The sequence below is a fragment of the Diceros bicornis genome, chromosome 29 (genome assembly GCF_020826845.1).
Source record: "Diceros bicornis minor isolate mBicDic1 chromosome 29, mDicBic1.mat.cur, whole genome shotgun sequence".
Taxonomy (NCBI): domain Eukaryota; kingdom Metazoa; phylum Chordata; class Mammalia; order Perissodactyla; family Rhinocerotidae; genus Diceros; species Diceros bicornis.
In genome coordinates this window covers 9,010,621-9,028,679 of record NC_080768.1, presented here as the reverse complement: position 1 = coordinate 9,028,679, position 18,059 = coordinate 9,010,621, and the positions used below count along the sequence as shown (strand labels likewise).

The 18,059-nt window shown below is 34.8% G+C and overlaps 1 protein-coding gene across 5 annotated transcripts in view; it reads right to left on the bottom strand.

The window, feature by feature from the left end:
- WDR17 (WD repeat domain 17) overlaps positions 1-18,059 on the bottom strand; it is an 87,673-nt gene that overhangs the window by 17,749 nt on the left and 51,865 nt on the right. For 3 of the 5 annotated variants that reach the window (XM_058524927.1, XM_058524928.1, XM_058524929.1), the window contains 11 exons: positions 17,958-18,040; positions 15,885-15,971; positions 11,062-11,226; positions 8,396-8,598; positions 7,767-7,916; positions 7,549-7,679; positions 7,134-7,259; positions 5,943-6,098; positions 3,831-3,895; positions 900-1,032; positions 339-430 (listed from right to left, as the gene is read on the bottom strand). In XM_058524927.1, the coding sequence (XP_058380910.1) occupies positions 339-430; positions 900-1,032; positions 3,831-3,895; positions 5,943-6,098; positions 7,134-7,259; positions 7,549-7,679; positions 7,767-7,916; positions 8,396-8,598; positions 11,062-11,226; positions 15,885-15,971; positions 17,958-18,040 (1,391 nt within the window). The remainder of the gene's footprint in view (positions 1-338; positions 431-899; positions 1,033-3,830; positions 3,896-5,942; positions 6,099-7,133; positions 7,260-7,548; positions 7,680-7,766; positions 7,917-8,395; positions 8,599-11,061; positions 11,227-15,884; positions 15,972-17,957; positions 18,041-18,059) is intronic. The other 2 variants (XM_058524931.1, XM_058524930.1) reach the window with 1 other exon arrangement.

The following is an 18,059-nucleotide window of genomic DNA, read 5'->3' as shown; positions in this document are numbered from 1 at the left end:
GTTTCTGTGATATTATCTATACTGACTTTACAGAGAAACATTAATTGATCAGTTTAAGTATTTAGGTGCTTTATTTGCGATCTCTCTACTGAAATGCATTTTGCTTTCCTGGAAGCTATATAAAATGTGTGTAGGCTGCATCTATATGCCTGACATTTCCCTATTCACCCAGAAATGGGTGCTGTGAAGGCGCTAGATGGTGGTGAGACATGCAGTTGAGGACATGAGCCAGCCAAGTCCTCTGTACACAAAGAAGGATGAACTCCATGGCCCTTGAAAACCCCTAAAGAGAAACCAACCATGAAATATTGACCCCAAACAAAGAATAAATGGCTCACTCATCAAAGTCTTCCTTGTAGATATCATCAGAATATGAAGACCCTTTAGGTGTAGAAACATGTAAGGTTTGCATATTTCCCTCACAAGCAGCCTGGAATTTAATGAGATCTTTAATTAATCTTTAGCTAATTGTTAATAGGTGACCAATTTCAGAATATTACTTTGAGCAAAGTATACTTAAATCATGTTAGAGATTTACACTACAATTTGAAGATACCCTTGGAATTTGTAAAAAAAAAATGTGAACTCCATTGTGAGTATCAACGTGAAGCTTTAAGTAAATGGATACTGGAAAATGTTGCTCAAGCATATATAACATTCAGCGGCATAGAAAAGGTCAGAGTTCAGAGATGCTTGTACATTTAAAGATCTAAACTAAGTTCAGTGTGACCAGAGCAGGTAGTGTGGCTGAAACGTCGAGAAAAAGGCCGGGAGGTGGGCAGAAGCCAAGCCATCTATGACTTTGTCAATCATGTGAAGGCGAGCCAGTCAACACAATCTCCTCCCTTCCACACGCCCACCCACCAGTGTATGCAGCTTGTGTAACCACATGGTTCTACCTGTGCAACCAGCAGAGCTTCTTTAAGCTGACCTCTTGACATAAAAAAATTGACTAATTTCTTCACATCACCAGTGGCTACGCAGTATGGAATGACATCATCCTTATCTTCCTGGATTAACTGATCAGCTCTCCTAATAAAAGAAGAACAATTTTTTTTTCAATACACTAATTTCGAGGTTCTCAGCTGGACTGAGATTTTCTGAAATAGCTAAATATCTAAACTTTTCAGCAGATTTCATAAAGCCCTTTCGCATATCACTTTTTAAAAAGACAGATTATATAAGCAAATCTATATAGAAGACAAATAAAAGTTTTCTAAAATAATAAATACTATAGGCACTTGTTTTCCCTTAGAACACTATATATTTTCAATGCACTGAAAATTTCAAGTCTTAAAACTAATATAGCTTATCTATTAAAATGAGTAATATGTTTTTATGAAAATAAGTTGTAAACTAGATATGTGTGATGGAATATCTACCCTCAATTGGATTAATAAATATGTGGGTGTCTACTTTATTAAAGACAAGAATTTTAAATGTTTTAGGGAGCACAACAATGAATAGAGAGCCTCTAAATGCAAGTAACTTAAAAATCATTAAAAAGCATAATACAAGAACATAAATATTGTAATAAAATGCAGAATATTGTAAGTGCCCAAAGCAAGGTAGTTTAAAGAAAAATCATGTTCCAGATGTGAGGGAGAAAGAGGATCCTGATCTTGGACACTGTGAAGACTACATGTGTGTCTGTCTGTCTCTCTCTGCATCCATCACTACCTGTCTGTTTGTTTTTCTTTCTTTCTTTTTTTTTTTGCTGAGGAAGATTGGTCCTGGGCTAACATCTGTGCCAATCTTCCCCTACTTTATATGGGATGCCACCACAGCACGGCTTGACGAGTGGTGTGTAGGTCCATGCCCAGGATCCGAACCCTCAAACCCCAGACTGCCGAAGCAGAATGCACGAACTTAAACCACTACGCCACCGGGCCAGCCCCCTGTCTCTGTTCCTCTATCGAAGTCCGAGGCACTTTCTCAATGATCAACCTAGTTAACTCCACTCTTAATGTTTAACTTCAGTTTTGTTGACAATTAATCTGGTATATTTACTTTATGCTGGCATTTGCCTTAAACTACATTTCAGTTGCCAATCTTCGGGTAGGTATAGCAGACACTTTTTATGTTGTTTGCCCAGCTCACTGTGAACAATCTCCAATTGATAGCGCCACTGGGGTTCTCCCCAACAGCTCTGTTTTTACCGTGTGACCCTGATTTCCTTGTTATAGCTGTTTAGAAACAATATTCCCTTTCTGGGTGTTTGAGACTAGGACTGAGAGACTGCCAATCCATCTCTCTGAATGGCTGGACCCATAAAACATAAACTTTGGAGTTGTGGGGAGACCAATTTCCGACCACCATGTGAACTAAGGAGCAGAGAAAATCAGGTGTTGGTTTTCAAAGATAACTGAAATAGAGTTTTTGCAGAGGCTGAAACAAAATTGTTTTGTGAAATAAATATCCTCTGCTAACTTGACTTAAAGTTTCAGTGGGAGAGGTAACATTCGCAATGGTGGAGTGAGGGTACAGGAACTCAGAATCGGGATTCTTAGAGTTTAGGATGGCGAGATGACGGTCTAAGGGCTGGAGACAGCCTCCTGCTTAACTTACTGCTGGGAAAGTAGGCGCGGGGACAGTCTGCTCTCCCATGGCAAATGCATTAATCCTTCTGGGTTTCACGCTCAGCCTCTGATTCATTTTTATTTGTACATATGAGTTGCAGTTGAATTTTTTTTTAAGCCATGTTACATAAAAGAAAAATCAAAACTTTTCATTTTTAATACCAGAAGCAAAGTGATTACTCATTAAACAGTACCCTACAGGTCTAGCACAGTGATGGGAGCATAGTGAGCACTAAATAAATATTTGAATGAATGAATGAATGAAAGAATGAATGAATAGAATAGAGAATAGTCTTATGTTCTGGTTGAAATGCGTCCCCCTAAGAGATATGCTGAAGTCCTAACCCATAGTATCTGTGAATGTAACCTTATTTGGAAATAGGGTCTTTGCCAATGTAATTAGTTAAGATAGAATTATACTGGATTAGGGTACACCCTAAATCCGATATGACTGGTGTCCTTACAAAAAGAGGCAAATTTGGACACAGAGACACACAAGGAATAATGCCATGTTAAGACAAGTCAGAAGCTGGACTGACGTGTCTACAAGCCAACAGAAGCCAAAGATTGCCGGTAACCACCAGAAGCTAGGTGAGAAGCACGGAATTGATTCTTTCTCAGAGCCTTCGGTAGAAACCAACCCTGCCAACAACTTGATATCGAACTTCTAGGCTCCAGAGCTATAAGAGAATAAATTTCTGTTGTTATAAGCCACCCAGTTTGTGGTACTTTGTTACAGCAGCCCTAGGAAACTAATACATCTCAGATATTTGTTTATTACATTCTAGAACAAGGACATCTAGTTAAGCCTGCTCAGTGGTAAAACTCTTCTTTATCATCAGTACTTCCCTTATATCCGTGGACGGAAAATGGTAGGAATTAGTGTCTACAGAGAGAATTCTTGAGATTATTTATAGAATAACTATTCCACAAACTTTTGGCAACCTTTAGAAAATCTTACCACTTATATTTCAATAGCAATATATTAACTAATGACTATGTTTACTGATCTATCATTCCTCCATTGACATGGGGAAGTTTGCCTTCCACTGTCTTTACCAGATGTTGGGCAAATATAAGAACACCAAAATGACTTGTAACCGATTTGTTTAATTTAGTGTATCAGTAGAAATAAAAGTCAATTATTATTTAAAACAACATAAGAGTAAAAAATTTCAAAAGCTACCATCATACTTATATACTGCTTCTATTTTAACATATTTTAAAACACCTATTTGTACATCGCATTACCTCTGCATTAACTTCTTCCAGTATTTCACAGAGACCCCTGGTGCAATGGATAAGGCTTTGTCCCACTGGAATGGAAGAAAAGAAAAGCAGAAACATATCTATTTTGATTATACTGTCTAATTCTTAACAGACTTTTTTTAAATGAACTCATATTTATAATGCAAGTTTTTAGAGTGTTTGCATTTCCACCAATAATTTTGTACTCTATGAATAAAGTATAATAGAATATAAATATTACCATATTTTAAAATAAAATATGTAAATTCCATTATTTAGCAGGGAAAATCCCAAATCTAGAGAGATACAAAGAGGGAAGGAGGTGGGGGGAAGGGATAGTAACTAAAGTATGTAGCTTGAAAATACATTAACTCATCTTCTAACACAATATCAGAGTAATTTGTTCTGTGGTATTCTATGTTCAAAATAATACATGCTGAAATTTTTATTTCACTGTTACATTTAACAAATATGACATTTATTTCTATTTTTTATTCTTTCCTTACTCATTTTTATAAATTTTATTTACTTTCATTTCTTCCTTTATAGTTAATAATACCTGTCTTCATATGCTAAAAATTAGACTACTATTAAATAAGTTCATTGTTTAGTCAAGGATAATTGTGACTGTTATTCGAAAATATGGATTTCAATGAAGGGAACTGAGGAGAAAATATTCTGAAATACCACTAGATGAACCAAAATTTCATTTTTATTAAGGCTTTCCAAAACAGTAGATTTCTACTGTAATTAAGGCTAAAAAATTGGTAGTTAGCCTGAAAATAATAGGTTAAATTTTAATTTATATGTATATGTGTGTGTGTGTGTGTGTATATATATATATATATATATATATATATATTTTTTTTTTTTTTTTTTGTGAGGAAGATCAGCCCTGAGCTAACATCCGATGCCAATCCTCCTCTTTTTTGCTGAGGAAGACTGGCCCTGGGCTAACATCCGTGCCCATCTTCCTCTACTTTATATGGGACGCTGCCACAGCATGGCTTGACAAGCAGTGCATCCATCCGCAGCCGGGATCTGAACTTGTGAACCCCAGGCCGCCGAAGCGGACTGCACGCACTTAACCGCTGTGCCACTGGGCCGGCCCCTCAATAACATTTTTAAATGGTACACTTTATTATTTTAGGTTAAGCAGTAATTCATTGTTTCTAATGTATGGGGAAATAAAAAGGTGAGTTAAGTTTAATTTTGATATCTTTTAATGTAATACTTTATTGTTTAGTTTTACTTTTTTTTATTTATAAGTATTTTTAATATCCTGCTTGGTAATTATAAAATTAACCTAGAGCTTTTCAAAAATAGTATACAATGAAATGAGTCCATGTCATTCTAATCTTTTTTTTTTTTTTTTGGAGGGGTGAAGAATTTTTGTTCAACTAAAATACACATGCAGAAAAATGAAAAACTCACTAAATTTTTACAATTTAAAAACTGAATACACTCATGTAACCAGCCCCCAGATCAAGAAACAGAAGCCCCTTCCCCCTTTTGCTCCATGTTAGTCACCCCCACCTCACAAAGGTAACCACTATGCTGAATTTTAATAGGATAGATTCATCCTAACCTTTTCTGAAAATTCTATGTTGTTGATTCAGTCCCCTATAAAAATCAGGATGTGCCTTAGGAGCATCCTTCACCGGATGATCCTCAGTGGAAATCCTTTTTCTGGCCAGTGTGAGATTTAGTCATGACAAATAGTGTTAGCAAGGGGAGTCCACTGTGAGCAAATTAGCCATCATAGATGTTTTTTAGGAATCAAAAAGTCCAGCCTAGGGCAGTGGTTCTCAAAGTTTAGCATTTGTGAGAATAATCTGGAGGGCTTATAAAAGCACAGAATGTTGGGCTCCATCTCAGAGTTTCTAATTCCGCAGGTTCGGGGTGGGAAATGCATTTCTAACAAGTCTCCCAGTAATGCTGAAGCTGCTAGCTCAGGGATCTCACTTGGATAACTACTGTTCTGAGGTATACACCTGATACCAGATTGGCAGAAAACCAATTAGCTCTGGAAAAAGAGAAGCTTAATATTTAGCATTTAACTAACACTTAGAATACTTTGTTAAATTCATTAATTCTGCTTTAATAGCATATTACCTCTCCAAGTTCAACCATGAGTTCACAATATCTCTGAATTTGTCCTAATCTCAAGTGTATCTCAGCAGCTGCCTTCAGCCTCTGCTCTTTAGTAGGCACACCAATACCACCACCAAATTTAGACATCTTGACTGTTGTTAGTTCTTGGGCTTCAGACTGGTTGAAAAGAAAACAAAATTTTTTAAATTTTGTTACACAAGAGCTGGTGATAGCAGATGATCATAAAAGCATTATATGGATACATATTTTAAAAGCATATAGCACTGGAAATTAAATATTTTTCAAAATCAATACTTTTTCTCTATAAAATATGATACCTCTTTAAACATAATATTTTGGTGTCAGTGGGGAGTAGAGACTGGATATGTCTCTAGGAGAAGCTAAATCCCATTGTCCTTAAAACTCACCGGGAGTTGTGGTTATATAGAAGTCCAGAGGCCAAAAGGTAGTGAGTGATAACATGACCTACAACTGGTGAGACAATATATAAAGGCCCCTAATATAAATAAAAAATTACTGGCTCATTCTAATTGGCTCCTACACTGTCAACAGGTCACCATTATCGTCACTGGGTGTTAACTTTGTAATTAAAGAAAGTACTTCTTCTTTATGAAAATAACTGTTTCTCATGACCATCAAATCCACATCCCTGGCACAATCCTCTCCATGCTCTAAGGGTTAAGATAACCATTGCCAGTTCACTGCAAATATAAAAGCTATTTCTTCTTTCTGGACCCAGGACTCATTTGTTGTTGGTACTGGATATCGCTCCGGGCAAAAAGTAACTAACAATTTTGTATTGAAATTCGTTAAGAGCTATAATATGATCAGTTTTAATAAAACATGTCCCACAATACAGCCTATTAGGCCTCTGAGACTAAACTCAGAGCAGTCCATATGTCATGATCATCTGGTAATAGGATAAGCGTAAAGCCTTTCCAGGAGTTCCAAGTGACCCTTGAAGAATTTCATGAGATTCAACCTAAGAAAACAATGGCTGCCTTAATCTGTTCTCAAACAATTCATACTCATATGACTGGTTTTCACTGAAAATTTATCTCCCCAATGTTCGCTTATTTCAGTCTACCAACTCTAATTATATACACTTTTAAAGATAATTTTTATATTTTAATAGTGAAAAGGCAAAAATAATTTTTGTTTGAGTACATCATATTTGCATACCTTACTTACCGTTCTAAATTGAATCAGATGTTTCAGATGCATTATTCCTTTACGGTAGTTCTGCGGAAGTAAGCTATCATCTTGCCCTTTTATCACAGCAACTAAATTCCATAAGTTGTCACTGCCACCTGGAGGCTAAGAAGTCGAATGACCAAAGATATAGGAATGAATTAAAAACCCCACAGCATTTCGCAGCTTCAAAAATATAATGCAGGCATATCTAAATTGAAAGATAAAATAATAACTTTATCTCATTTATTGTTTCTGGTTTCCATTTGCTGCCTTACACTATACAGATTATGCTCAGAGGGACCCAGTGAATTGGGATGATACGTGTAAAAATGTGACAACTTAATGACAATCATTGTAATGATTCATTTTGGCCAAAGGGAAAATGTTCACATTTCAATCCTATAATACTTACTGATAAACACTCTGAAAACCATCTTAGCTTTTCCACTCGAGGATTACCAGTTAGTTTCTCTATTTCCTGTTTAATATCTCTTGACACTTTACCACACAAAAGAGGAGGAGCGCCTTGCTCTACAGCATAATCTGGAGAACAGACATAATTCAGTGAGAAAAGACTGCTTAGAAAATATAATTTAAAAATAAAATCTAATTCATGTATATTTTCAATACCAGTGTTCCCGATAATTTCTTCCCAAGATCTGTCTGCCAGAATATTTATTTGTAAAGGCGTGATTAGAGGTGTTAATGACCAGAGTCTCACTGTAGAGTCCCGGGAGCAAGAGGCCATGGTGAAGGGGCGGCTTGGGTGGCAGGTTAAACCTGATGGAAAAAATAAGCCTATTTTAACTAAAGTAAACACTGAAAAATATTTTGTATTTATATGTACCTTATAAAACTTCTACAGAATCGAAGTTATGAAGAAATGTTTTAAATAACGTTTCCATCTTGGCTGAACATAATACAAGAATGTAATAAATTATTTAGCATATTCTGTAAATATATATAGACACATACACAAATACACCTGCTGAGATAGAGAGAAAGACACCACAATGCTAACAATCATGTTCTGGTAATTTTTGATAACATTTTCTATTATGTTCTGTGTCTTCTGATATTTCGGTAATAAACATGTATAGTTTCTAATGAGAAAAATGTTATTTTAAAATGAAACTTTCTATTTACTTTTTTATTAAACTTATTTTATTTTAAAAGACTTTCAAAAAATATTGTTTTGCTCAGAAATTTTCATCATCATCAATAGAGTAAAATTTAAAAGTACATGAAAAACACTTTACCATATACATCTGCACCGTGGTCGTACACAGTATCCAAACAAGTTCCTTCTCGAGTGTCCCATACTTTGATGGTATAGTCCCAGCTGCCAGATATCAGCAGATAGGGGATCTCCGTATTCCACACCAAGCCCCTCACCGGTGCAGTGTGGCCACTAAGAACGTTTATGCAAGCGTCTTGAGTATAGTCCCAGATTCGCACAGAACTGAAAACAGAATTTTATTATATAATACCATTCAAGTTATAATTTATCTAGATATTAACATATTCTTCATTGAGCACAACGATTATTTCTTAGTATATAGAAAAAGCTTTTATGTTTCAAGATACGTTAAGATTCTCTTCTTTAGAGCAGATGGAAACAAATAATTAGGCTAGAGCTAACCTATTCCAAAATTTTTTCTCTTGCTTTTTCTGATCATTTACTACTGATACTAAATACACTATTTCACAGTTTGTGGGTTTAAAAAATTGCTTTCTTAAAATGAAATATCCAGAACAGATAAAACCAAAGAAGAAATATGACTAATAACATGGATACAATAATTTAAGAGCACTCAAATTATTTGTAAATCATGATAATATAGCATGTATGATGATGTGTATTATTTGAAAAATCAATTCATATCTATGCTTTTGTCAATACAGTAAATCATTCCTTCATGATTTGTCAGTAAACTAAGTTGCTTAGTCAATGTGGAATCACTTGCAGATCAAGTACAAAATTTAAATATAACTGGATTCATGATATTACTTGCATCTACTGATTGTACAAAGTACAAATGTTATTGAAAAAAATTTGAACTCAAAATCAATTTAAGACCTTCAAATGCCAATTTTACTTGGACAATTAATAATAATCTTTTAGTCACAGGTTTATATCAACCTGATAATACCAAAATATGAACTCAGTCATGCCTCGCTTAACAACAGGGGTACGTTCCGAGAAATGCATCGTTAGGCAATTTTGTCTTTGTGCAAACATTATAGAGTGTATTTACACAAACCTACTACACAAACCCATACTACAGATCGTATAGCTTACTACACACCTAGGCTATATGGTACTAATCTTATGGGACCACCATCATATATGCAATCTGTTGTTGACTGAAGCGTTGTTATTCGGCGCAGGACTTTACTTCAAAGGTTATATTAAACCATAAAGGAGACACAGATATATTTTTATTTCTTTAAGGCACATCTCTTTCTGCTTTATATAAAAAGACTTTTTTCTTCTTCCTCCCCTTACACTAGGACAGTACAATGTATCCAGGCATACCATAATCTAATTTTTTGTTACTAATTTCTTGTATATGTTACTACTTAAATTATTTTGGTTGATATCAGACTTTCATAAATAAGACTATATTAAGTGATTTGTATCAAAATTCTTTAATGTCATCGTAGGAGGCACTAGAACAGGCATCCTTGCTTTTATGACATAAGTTAGATTAGACAAACATCAAGCTTTGAAGGCCTAATGTATACTTTTTAGTCAAACATAAGAAAAGTTTTTATAGGCCCCACTGTACATAAGGAGAGCCTGAGGCTTCCAGGCTGAAGCATAGTATCTGTGAGTTCTCTAATGAGCACACTGGCAATTAATGGTTTCCCTACAATTTTGACTTTTTTTAAAGGTGCTAGATAACATCAGTTAACACTACTCATCTATATGGCTACTAAAGGGACCAATTACTAGAACTTAGTAAAACCTTTAAACTTTCATTACCGTAAGTCAGTAAAATGCTTACTGCTATCTTTCTAACAAATATTTCTTAGACGATGATTACAGATTATACTTTTTTTCTTGAAGATAGAATTTAGATGCCAAAGTCTGTGTTAAGAGATTGGAACAATCTCATAAATGAATTCATACTCACTTTCACCTGATAACCTTATAATAAGTAATATTTCAAGTAATAACTCACAAAAATCTCACAACTGTTTTCCTTACTAAATTTGGATTTATGCCAAAATTTCAAGATGAAAATGCTTATTCAATATTAAACCTATGGTTACTATATACTATGACTTTTACCTGTATAAAGTAAGATTTTTCTTACCTAATATTATCTCATATTCAAACAGTGACCAAACTGTACTTGCAAATCTATCTTGTTTGAAAGTAATATATTGAAAAGATTTCAGAAATTTTCACAAACCCAGAAAAAAATGTTAAATCACTAATTTCTAAAGTATCTTCTCTTCATGCTAAAATATATCCTCATTTTCTTTTATTCCATTCTTAGTGAAAACAGAGTACAGCTGTTTTCCACATTAAACACAAGAACATTTTTTAAATTAAACTCTTTTCCATATTTTACAGAGATTTGTTTCAGATCTTTTCCCCTTTCCCAACAGATCCTTTTAAAATTTTTGTTTCTGTTAACTTTGTTGCTAATAAGTTTTTTAATAAGATAGATACAACCATTCGTAGTCAGCAGAATAAGTAAGGAAATAGAAATCATGAATATGATGATAATATAAGCATGGAAAAATTTATTTTTGGTTGAATGCCATTAGGTTCTCATTAACTGTCTACTTGTTAAGTACATATTTTAAATATTTCCAGGTATAAGTTGGATAATATAAATAAAGTACATTTCTAGAAAATTATAAGCTTATAATTTTAAGGACTAGAAAATTAGAATCCAAAAATACATACCCATCATCAGAACCACTGCAGAGAATTCCCTCCCTCAGAGGAGACCATCTAACATGGAACACTTTTGCCATATGCCCACTGAACACTTTCAATGGTTGATCAGAGCTGGTGGCTACATAATAGACACGAACATTTTTGTCTTCACAGCCAGTGGCTATCATGTCTCTGAAATATCACCAATGGCACATTAAAATATTTAAAAATTTGATATTATTTGTTACTGATAATTTTTAAATGTACACAGTTCTAACTTCTAAAACTAGAATTTGTTGCTTCCTTAACGAAGTTAGACTAAAAACTTACTTAAAACATCATTTGCAGAAACTGCCCTAGTACAAAAAGAGTTTCTCTCTCAATGTTCCCTTTTTTTTTTTTTTTTAATTTTTTGTCTATTGCAGTAACATTGGTTTATAACATTGTAAAAGTTTCAGGTGTACATCACTGTACTTCTATTTCTGCATAGATTACATCATGTTCACCACCAAAATACTAATTACAACCCATCACCACACACATGTACCAAATTATCCCTTTCACCCTCCTTCCTCCCCCCTTCCCCTCTGGTAACCACCAATCCAATCTCTGTCCCTATGTGTTTGTTTATTGTTGTTATTATCTACTACTTAATGAAGGAAATCATACGGTATTTGACCTTCTCCCTCTGACTTATTTCACTTTGCATTATACCCTCAATGTCCATCCATATTGTCACAAATGACTGGATTTCATCGTTTCTTATGGCTGAGTAGTATTCCATTGTGTATATATACCACAGCTTCTTTATCCATTCGTCCCTTGATGGGCACTTAGGTTGCTTCCAAGTCTTGGCTATTGTGAATAACGCTGCAATGAACACAGGGGTGCATGTACCTTTGCAAATTGGTGTTTTCAAGTTCTTTGGATAAATACCCAACAGTGGAATAGCTGGATCATAAGGTAGTTCTATCCTTGATTTTTTGAGGAATCTCCATACTGTTTTCCATAGTGGCTGCACCAGTTTGCACTCCCACCAGCAGTGTATGAGAGTTCCCTTCTCTCCACATCCTCTCCAACACATGTTGTTTCCTGTCTTGTTAATTATAGCCATTCTGACGGGCGTGAGGTGATATCTCATTGTAGTTTTGATTTGCATTTCCCTAATAGTTAGTGATTTTGAACATCTTTTCATGTGTCTGTTGGCCATCTGTATATCTTCTTTGGAGAAATGTCTGTTCAGGTCTTTTGCCCATTTTTTAATTGGGTTGTTAGTTTTTTTGTTGTTGAGATGCATGAGTTCTTTATATATTTTGGAGATTAAGCCCTTATCAGATGTATGGTTTGCAAATATCTTCTCCCAATTGTTAGGTTGTCTTTTCGTTTTGTTGATGGTTTCCTTTGCTGTGCAGAAGCTTTTTAGTTTGATGTAGTCCCATTTGTTTATTTTTTCTATTGTTTCTCTTGCCCGGTGAGACGTGGTGTTTGAAAAGATGTTGCTAAGACCGATGTCGAAGAGCGTACTGCCTATGTTTTCTTCTAGAAGTTTCATAGTTTCAGGTCTTACATTCAAGTCTTTAATCCATTTAGAGTTAATTTTTGTGTATGGTGTAAGGTAAGGGTCTACTTGCATTTTTTTGCATGTGGCTATCCAGTTTTCCCAACACCGTTTGTTGAAGAGACTTTCTTTTCCCCATTGTATGTTCCCTTTTAAACAGTTGAATTTTAATTTTATTTATCTTAGATCACAGATAACGGTATTTATATTTCTCTAGGTTCTTTTTCAAAATGTCCAGATTTATAACTTCTTGAATATTTCTCAGAACTTTATATTTTTTAACTATTGGGTCTTAAGAAGGGTCTCCATTGGTGAGTGGTTGAGATTTGCTTACTTGTTGGTAAGCACATTATTAATTACTACACGCCCTGACTACTGGTAAATTTCTTGTGGCATGGGTACAAATGGCAATGTTTCCCCTGGAAGGATGCTGGAAAAGCTCCCCTCAGACCTGGGTTGTCTCACCTGACAGCAAGTCACCAATGGTTTTCCAATTCTCTTTGGTGGCTTCCCCACCTTGAGGTCACCATACAAGGTTGGGGATCACCTTGTATGATCCAACTAAGGATCCTCTGGAAATATATGTGAATATGATCTTTCAATCATCTTGGCTCCTAATCCTCAAAAGAGTAAGAATAAGCTAAGCGACTATTTGTACCCTAGTGGTCACCCTTGGAATACTGTTCCAAAAGCAATTATGAATACCAGGCAGACCTGGGGAAATCAAGTGTCCGCCAGAACACAGTCTCCCTGGGGAACATTAACAATCACATAAACAGTCCCCACATTTGAAAGGTAAAGAGGGGAAGTTACACATTTTGGATCCAACTGTCATCAAAACCTTCCCTAAACTTCAAATGGTTGATTTTTGTCACATGGGTTATAATACTTACATTTATTCAAGCCCATATGCAGAAATACACCAGTTTGCAAACTGGCATGCTAATCTGTAAATGCACAGATTATATCTGCCCAAGGCCCACTGATAAACGGGCCAGTTTCTATATGTGGGAAAATATATTTTGCATAATACCAATATTTACACAGATACATGATTCTATTTTTTACGTATGTATTTGTATTATGCATTTGTATTATACATATTATATATGTATTTATTTATATATATATTTTATATGTATTTTTATATATGTATATGCAGATACATAAATATAAAATCAGAAGTGAAATAATAAAAATTCAAAGAATGTACATACAGACATCTAAATCATAAATTCAGAGATATCTTATGAATAAATTTTTATAAGCTCAAGATGTTTTTCACTTATCACCTAAGATGCTAAGTGGAATATGAATACAGCAATTAGAAAAATTTGAAAAGACTTTTAAAAATAAAAATGAAATTTACTAGGTAAGCTTGCTTGTAAGTATAATAGTTAGGTACAAATGACTTTTTTAAAAAAGGCTTTCTTAACGAACAAAGCATACTGCAATAATGTTTAATTTTTATTTCAACTGGCCAAATGCTTATTAACCCTATAAAACAGAGAAATAGAATGTGAAACTGTTCTGTTGGCCAGATGCAAGAAAATTCCATCCATTTGTATGCTGAACAAATATTTATTAAAATATTTATTAAAATTTTTTTTCAAGGCACAGTGAGGGTTAGGAGCACAGTGTTTTGCTAAGAATATACTGCTAAAATTAGGTAACACAGTTGTTGATCTCATGGAGCTTACATTTTAGAGGGTGAGACAGCCAATTTCGCAACTAAAATTTAATTTTATAGTGTTAAGCGCTCCCAAGGTACATTGTAGGGAAATTTTACCTAATCTGTGGGTCAGGGAAGACTTTTGTGTGGAAGTGGTTTTTAAGCTGAGAGCTAAAGGATGGGGAGAAGTTATCTATATTCAACCCTGGTGGGTGGCGTGGTGTGGAGCTGGGAGTGGAATCCTAGATAAACATGACAACATGAGTGAAAGCCTTGGGGTGAAAAAGAGCTGGCTAGTTCAAGAAACTGAAAACCAGTGTGCCTAGAGACAAAGAACAAGGGGGAAGCAAGGCTTGGAATGATATTGCTAAAGTGCACAGGAACCTAATTATACAGGGACTTCCTTGTAGGGCCTGCTGAGATTTTGCACTTTATTGTACGATCAGTGGGAAACTACTGAAAGATTTAAGCAATAGAATGGTATGCTCAGATCTGTGTATTTAATGCTCACTCTGACTGCAACATAGAGAAGGGGAGGTGGGAGAGAGGAAGTGATGATAAAGGGTGTGAATTCTGGAACTGATTTAGAAGACTTTCATGGAAGCTCAAAAACAAAAGCAAATATTGGTTTAGTGGCAAGTGGCATGGTTAGAAAAAGAAGAATATTTAGATGGAGGATATGACAGAAATTGATGGTTGACTGGAAATGGAAATTGAGAGATGATAAAGTATAAAAGAAGAGGCCAAGGATTTGTTGTTAGCATTATCAGGCCACTGAGATGGGAAATACTGCGGAGGAGCCCATTTTGCATATAGCCTCTAACAGTGTTGTTATAAACTCTTCTATGTTTACTGGAAGAAATACATATAGATCCATCATTTTGTATAATATGTGATTTGACTCAGAACACAAGTATACTAAAGTTTTAATATTTTAATATGTATATTTTCCATCCGTAATATGGAAAAACATAAGATAATTCACATCGTTTTCACAATATCTAAAGAAAGTTTGAATTTTTAAATATAATTTATATCTCATCACAGAGAGGTTTGAAACAGATTTGAGGATTCTTGGACGTGCAGTGACTTGAAGGACCAATTTCAGTGGAGGTTTGACTTGGACTAATTTTTAAATCTAAGCTGATTTTTACATGGTAAATACTAGGCTCTTAAGCAAGGTTGACCTTTCAGAACGATCCACCTAAGTTCCACATCTTGGGAACATCATCCAGTGCGGAGGCATCAGCATTAGGTGCGGGGCAATAGAAGGTCATGGCAGAACAATACCATTGCAGAGATTCCTAAAGGATTTAGAGGGAAGGGCCCCATTTCTATGGTGGAAGCCACACGTAGATTGGACTGATTTCCATTTTTCATTAGTTCTGATACTAAAGCATCAGAAAGTTGTTTTGAAAGCAGGAAATCAATATTTCTAAGTCATGTAAAAACTTCATGGAATAAAATTAGCTAAAATAAACAAGCAATCACAAGGCTAGGCAAGGGGAATATTACCTAAAAAGAGTGATGAGTATTACCTATGGGAATAACATTAAACTGTATGGTTACTTAAAATCTCTGAAATGAAATTATTAGTTATTTCAGGAAAAAATTACTTACTTGTTGTTTTGGCTCCAATCACACCCAAACACGGCAGCTGGGTGTTTGTATTTGTGGAGCACTTTACCATCAATCGTTCGAATAATACTGAAATTAAGTATAATATGTTAATAGAAAAAACCAACATTCTAAATACATTATTCAAGGGAATAAAGCCAGAATTGTAGAATTCAAATATAAGTATTTTAGGATAGAGACCTTGTCTGCAAAGCACAAGGAACATTTAAAAGTACTGTGTAAATGAAATTACCAATTATGAGTAAGTCTATTTACATCACATAGTATTAATTATGGTAATCCATTTAAATCAATTGAAAGGTGATAAACTTTGATTTAGAAACTATTTCTTATAGAACATTTTTTTAACTGAGAAAAACTGTTTAATATATATACTTTAAAACATAATGATATAACTAACACAGCATTAGATTTTCAGTTTCAAAATTTAGCAGTTCAAAATTTATATTTAAAACACCTCACTGATAATGCTGGTTGCATGTACTATTACACCAAGTCCAAGACATCTGAGTTATAACATTTTCGTGGCATATTGTGAATGATATTACTAAGAATTCAAAGGACCCCTTCTCCCCAAAAGGGTCCTATATACTTTAACTGCAAAAATAAAAGAAGCTCTAATCCCTACTATATTATTACCATAATGGAAAGGCTATTGATTGCATTAGGGGGAAAAAAAAGCTGTGCATAAATTAATGTATTATAGGGTTTTAAAAGTCTTTGGGAAAGACCTTCTAAAACATCATTAGGCCCACCAAAACTTCTGAGGTTACTGGCGAGTGGTGGTGACATGTGCTTATGAATGTTCAGTCATTGACTGTGGTATTTATCTAAGTAGTGCCCTGAAGTATATGGTAAAGCTAATTATGTATCACTGCATCAAAAAACTCTTGGGCACATTCCTGTATTTTTGGTATGTATCAACTAGCAAATAGTTCTCTTCAAGGGAAAAAATGACTAATATTGTTATTTTTGAAAATTTTAACTTCCTGGTAAAGATCTTTGGTTTACATAACTACTGTCTTTTCCATTGAAATTAAAAAGTGAGGATGAGAAAACTGGGCTGGGTATAGCAAAATCTAATAGGAGACAAACTTGACTATATTCTCAACAACCATGAGTGTCTACACCACCTGTCAAAGCCGACAATACCTATAGCTACAGGGCAGCATCATCTGATTGAAAACATTTTTTTGTGTGTGTGTGAGAAAGATCGGCCCTGAGCTAACATCCAATGCCAATCCTCCTCTTTTTGCTAAGGAAGATTGGCCCTGAGCTAACATCTATGCCCGTCTTCCTCTACTTTATATGGGACGCCGCCAAGCACGGTTCAACAAGCAGTGCATCGGTGCGCACCCGGGATCAGAACCTGCGAACCCTGGGCCGTTGCAGTGGAGCGTGCGCACTTAACCGCTGTGCCACTGTGGCCGGCCCGATTGAAAACATTTTTTAACGTAAAGTCAATTCTTCTCTTACAAATATTTTTCAGAAAGCTGCTTTTTCCTGGGACTTAACAGAATTAAGAAAGCACATATTTCTGAAACACAGGGTCAGAAAAGTTAGTCAGTTTCTGAAAAAAGGCATGTCCCACATGCATTACCGTATTCCTTCTGCAAAGGCTCTTTATCCTTCTGTAAATAATATCATCTACAAAACTGTGAACAAGGATCTAGAGCCCGTGATATCTCTTGAATCACTTGTACAACTGAGATACCACTCCCTCCAAAATGTGATGAGAATTATAGAGACTTTTTGTGAAAAGTCCTTGATGTTTCTTTGAGGCAATTCACAGTCTTTTAGTTATAATTCAGGTAGTATTTTCATTTAGAAAGCAATTACCGGTTTGTTTATTTATTCATTTATTTTTAAACATCATTGCACTGTTACTTATTACTGATATAGCAATAATATAGGTTTATAAATAAAACGATAGTTGGTAGAGGTGTATTAATGGAATATTATCAAATATTTTAATATACTATCTGCAAACATGATACAACTGGTATTATAAAATGTATCTGTTACAAACAATGTAATTTCATACATAGTACTTACCAGAAACCGTCACCACTGCAGGTTGCTATTCTTTTGGAATCTTTATGACTCCAGGCAATGCAGAATATTCCATTTTTTCCGTGCTTCAAAAAATGCAAAATA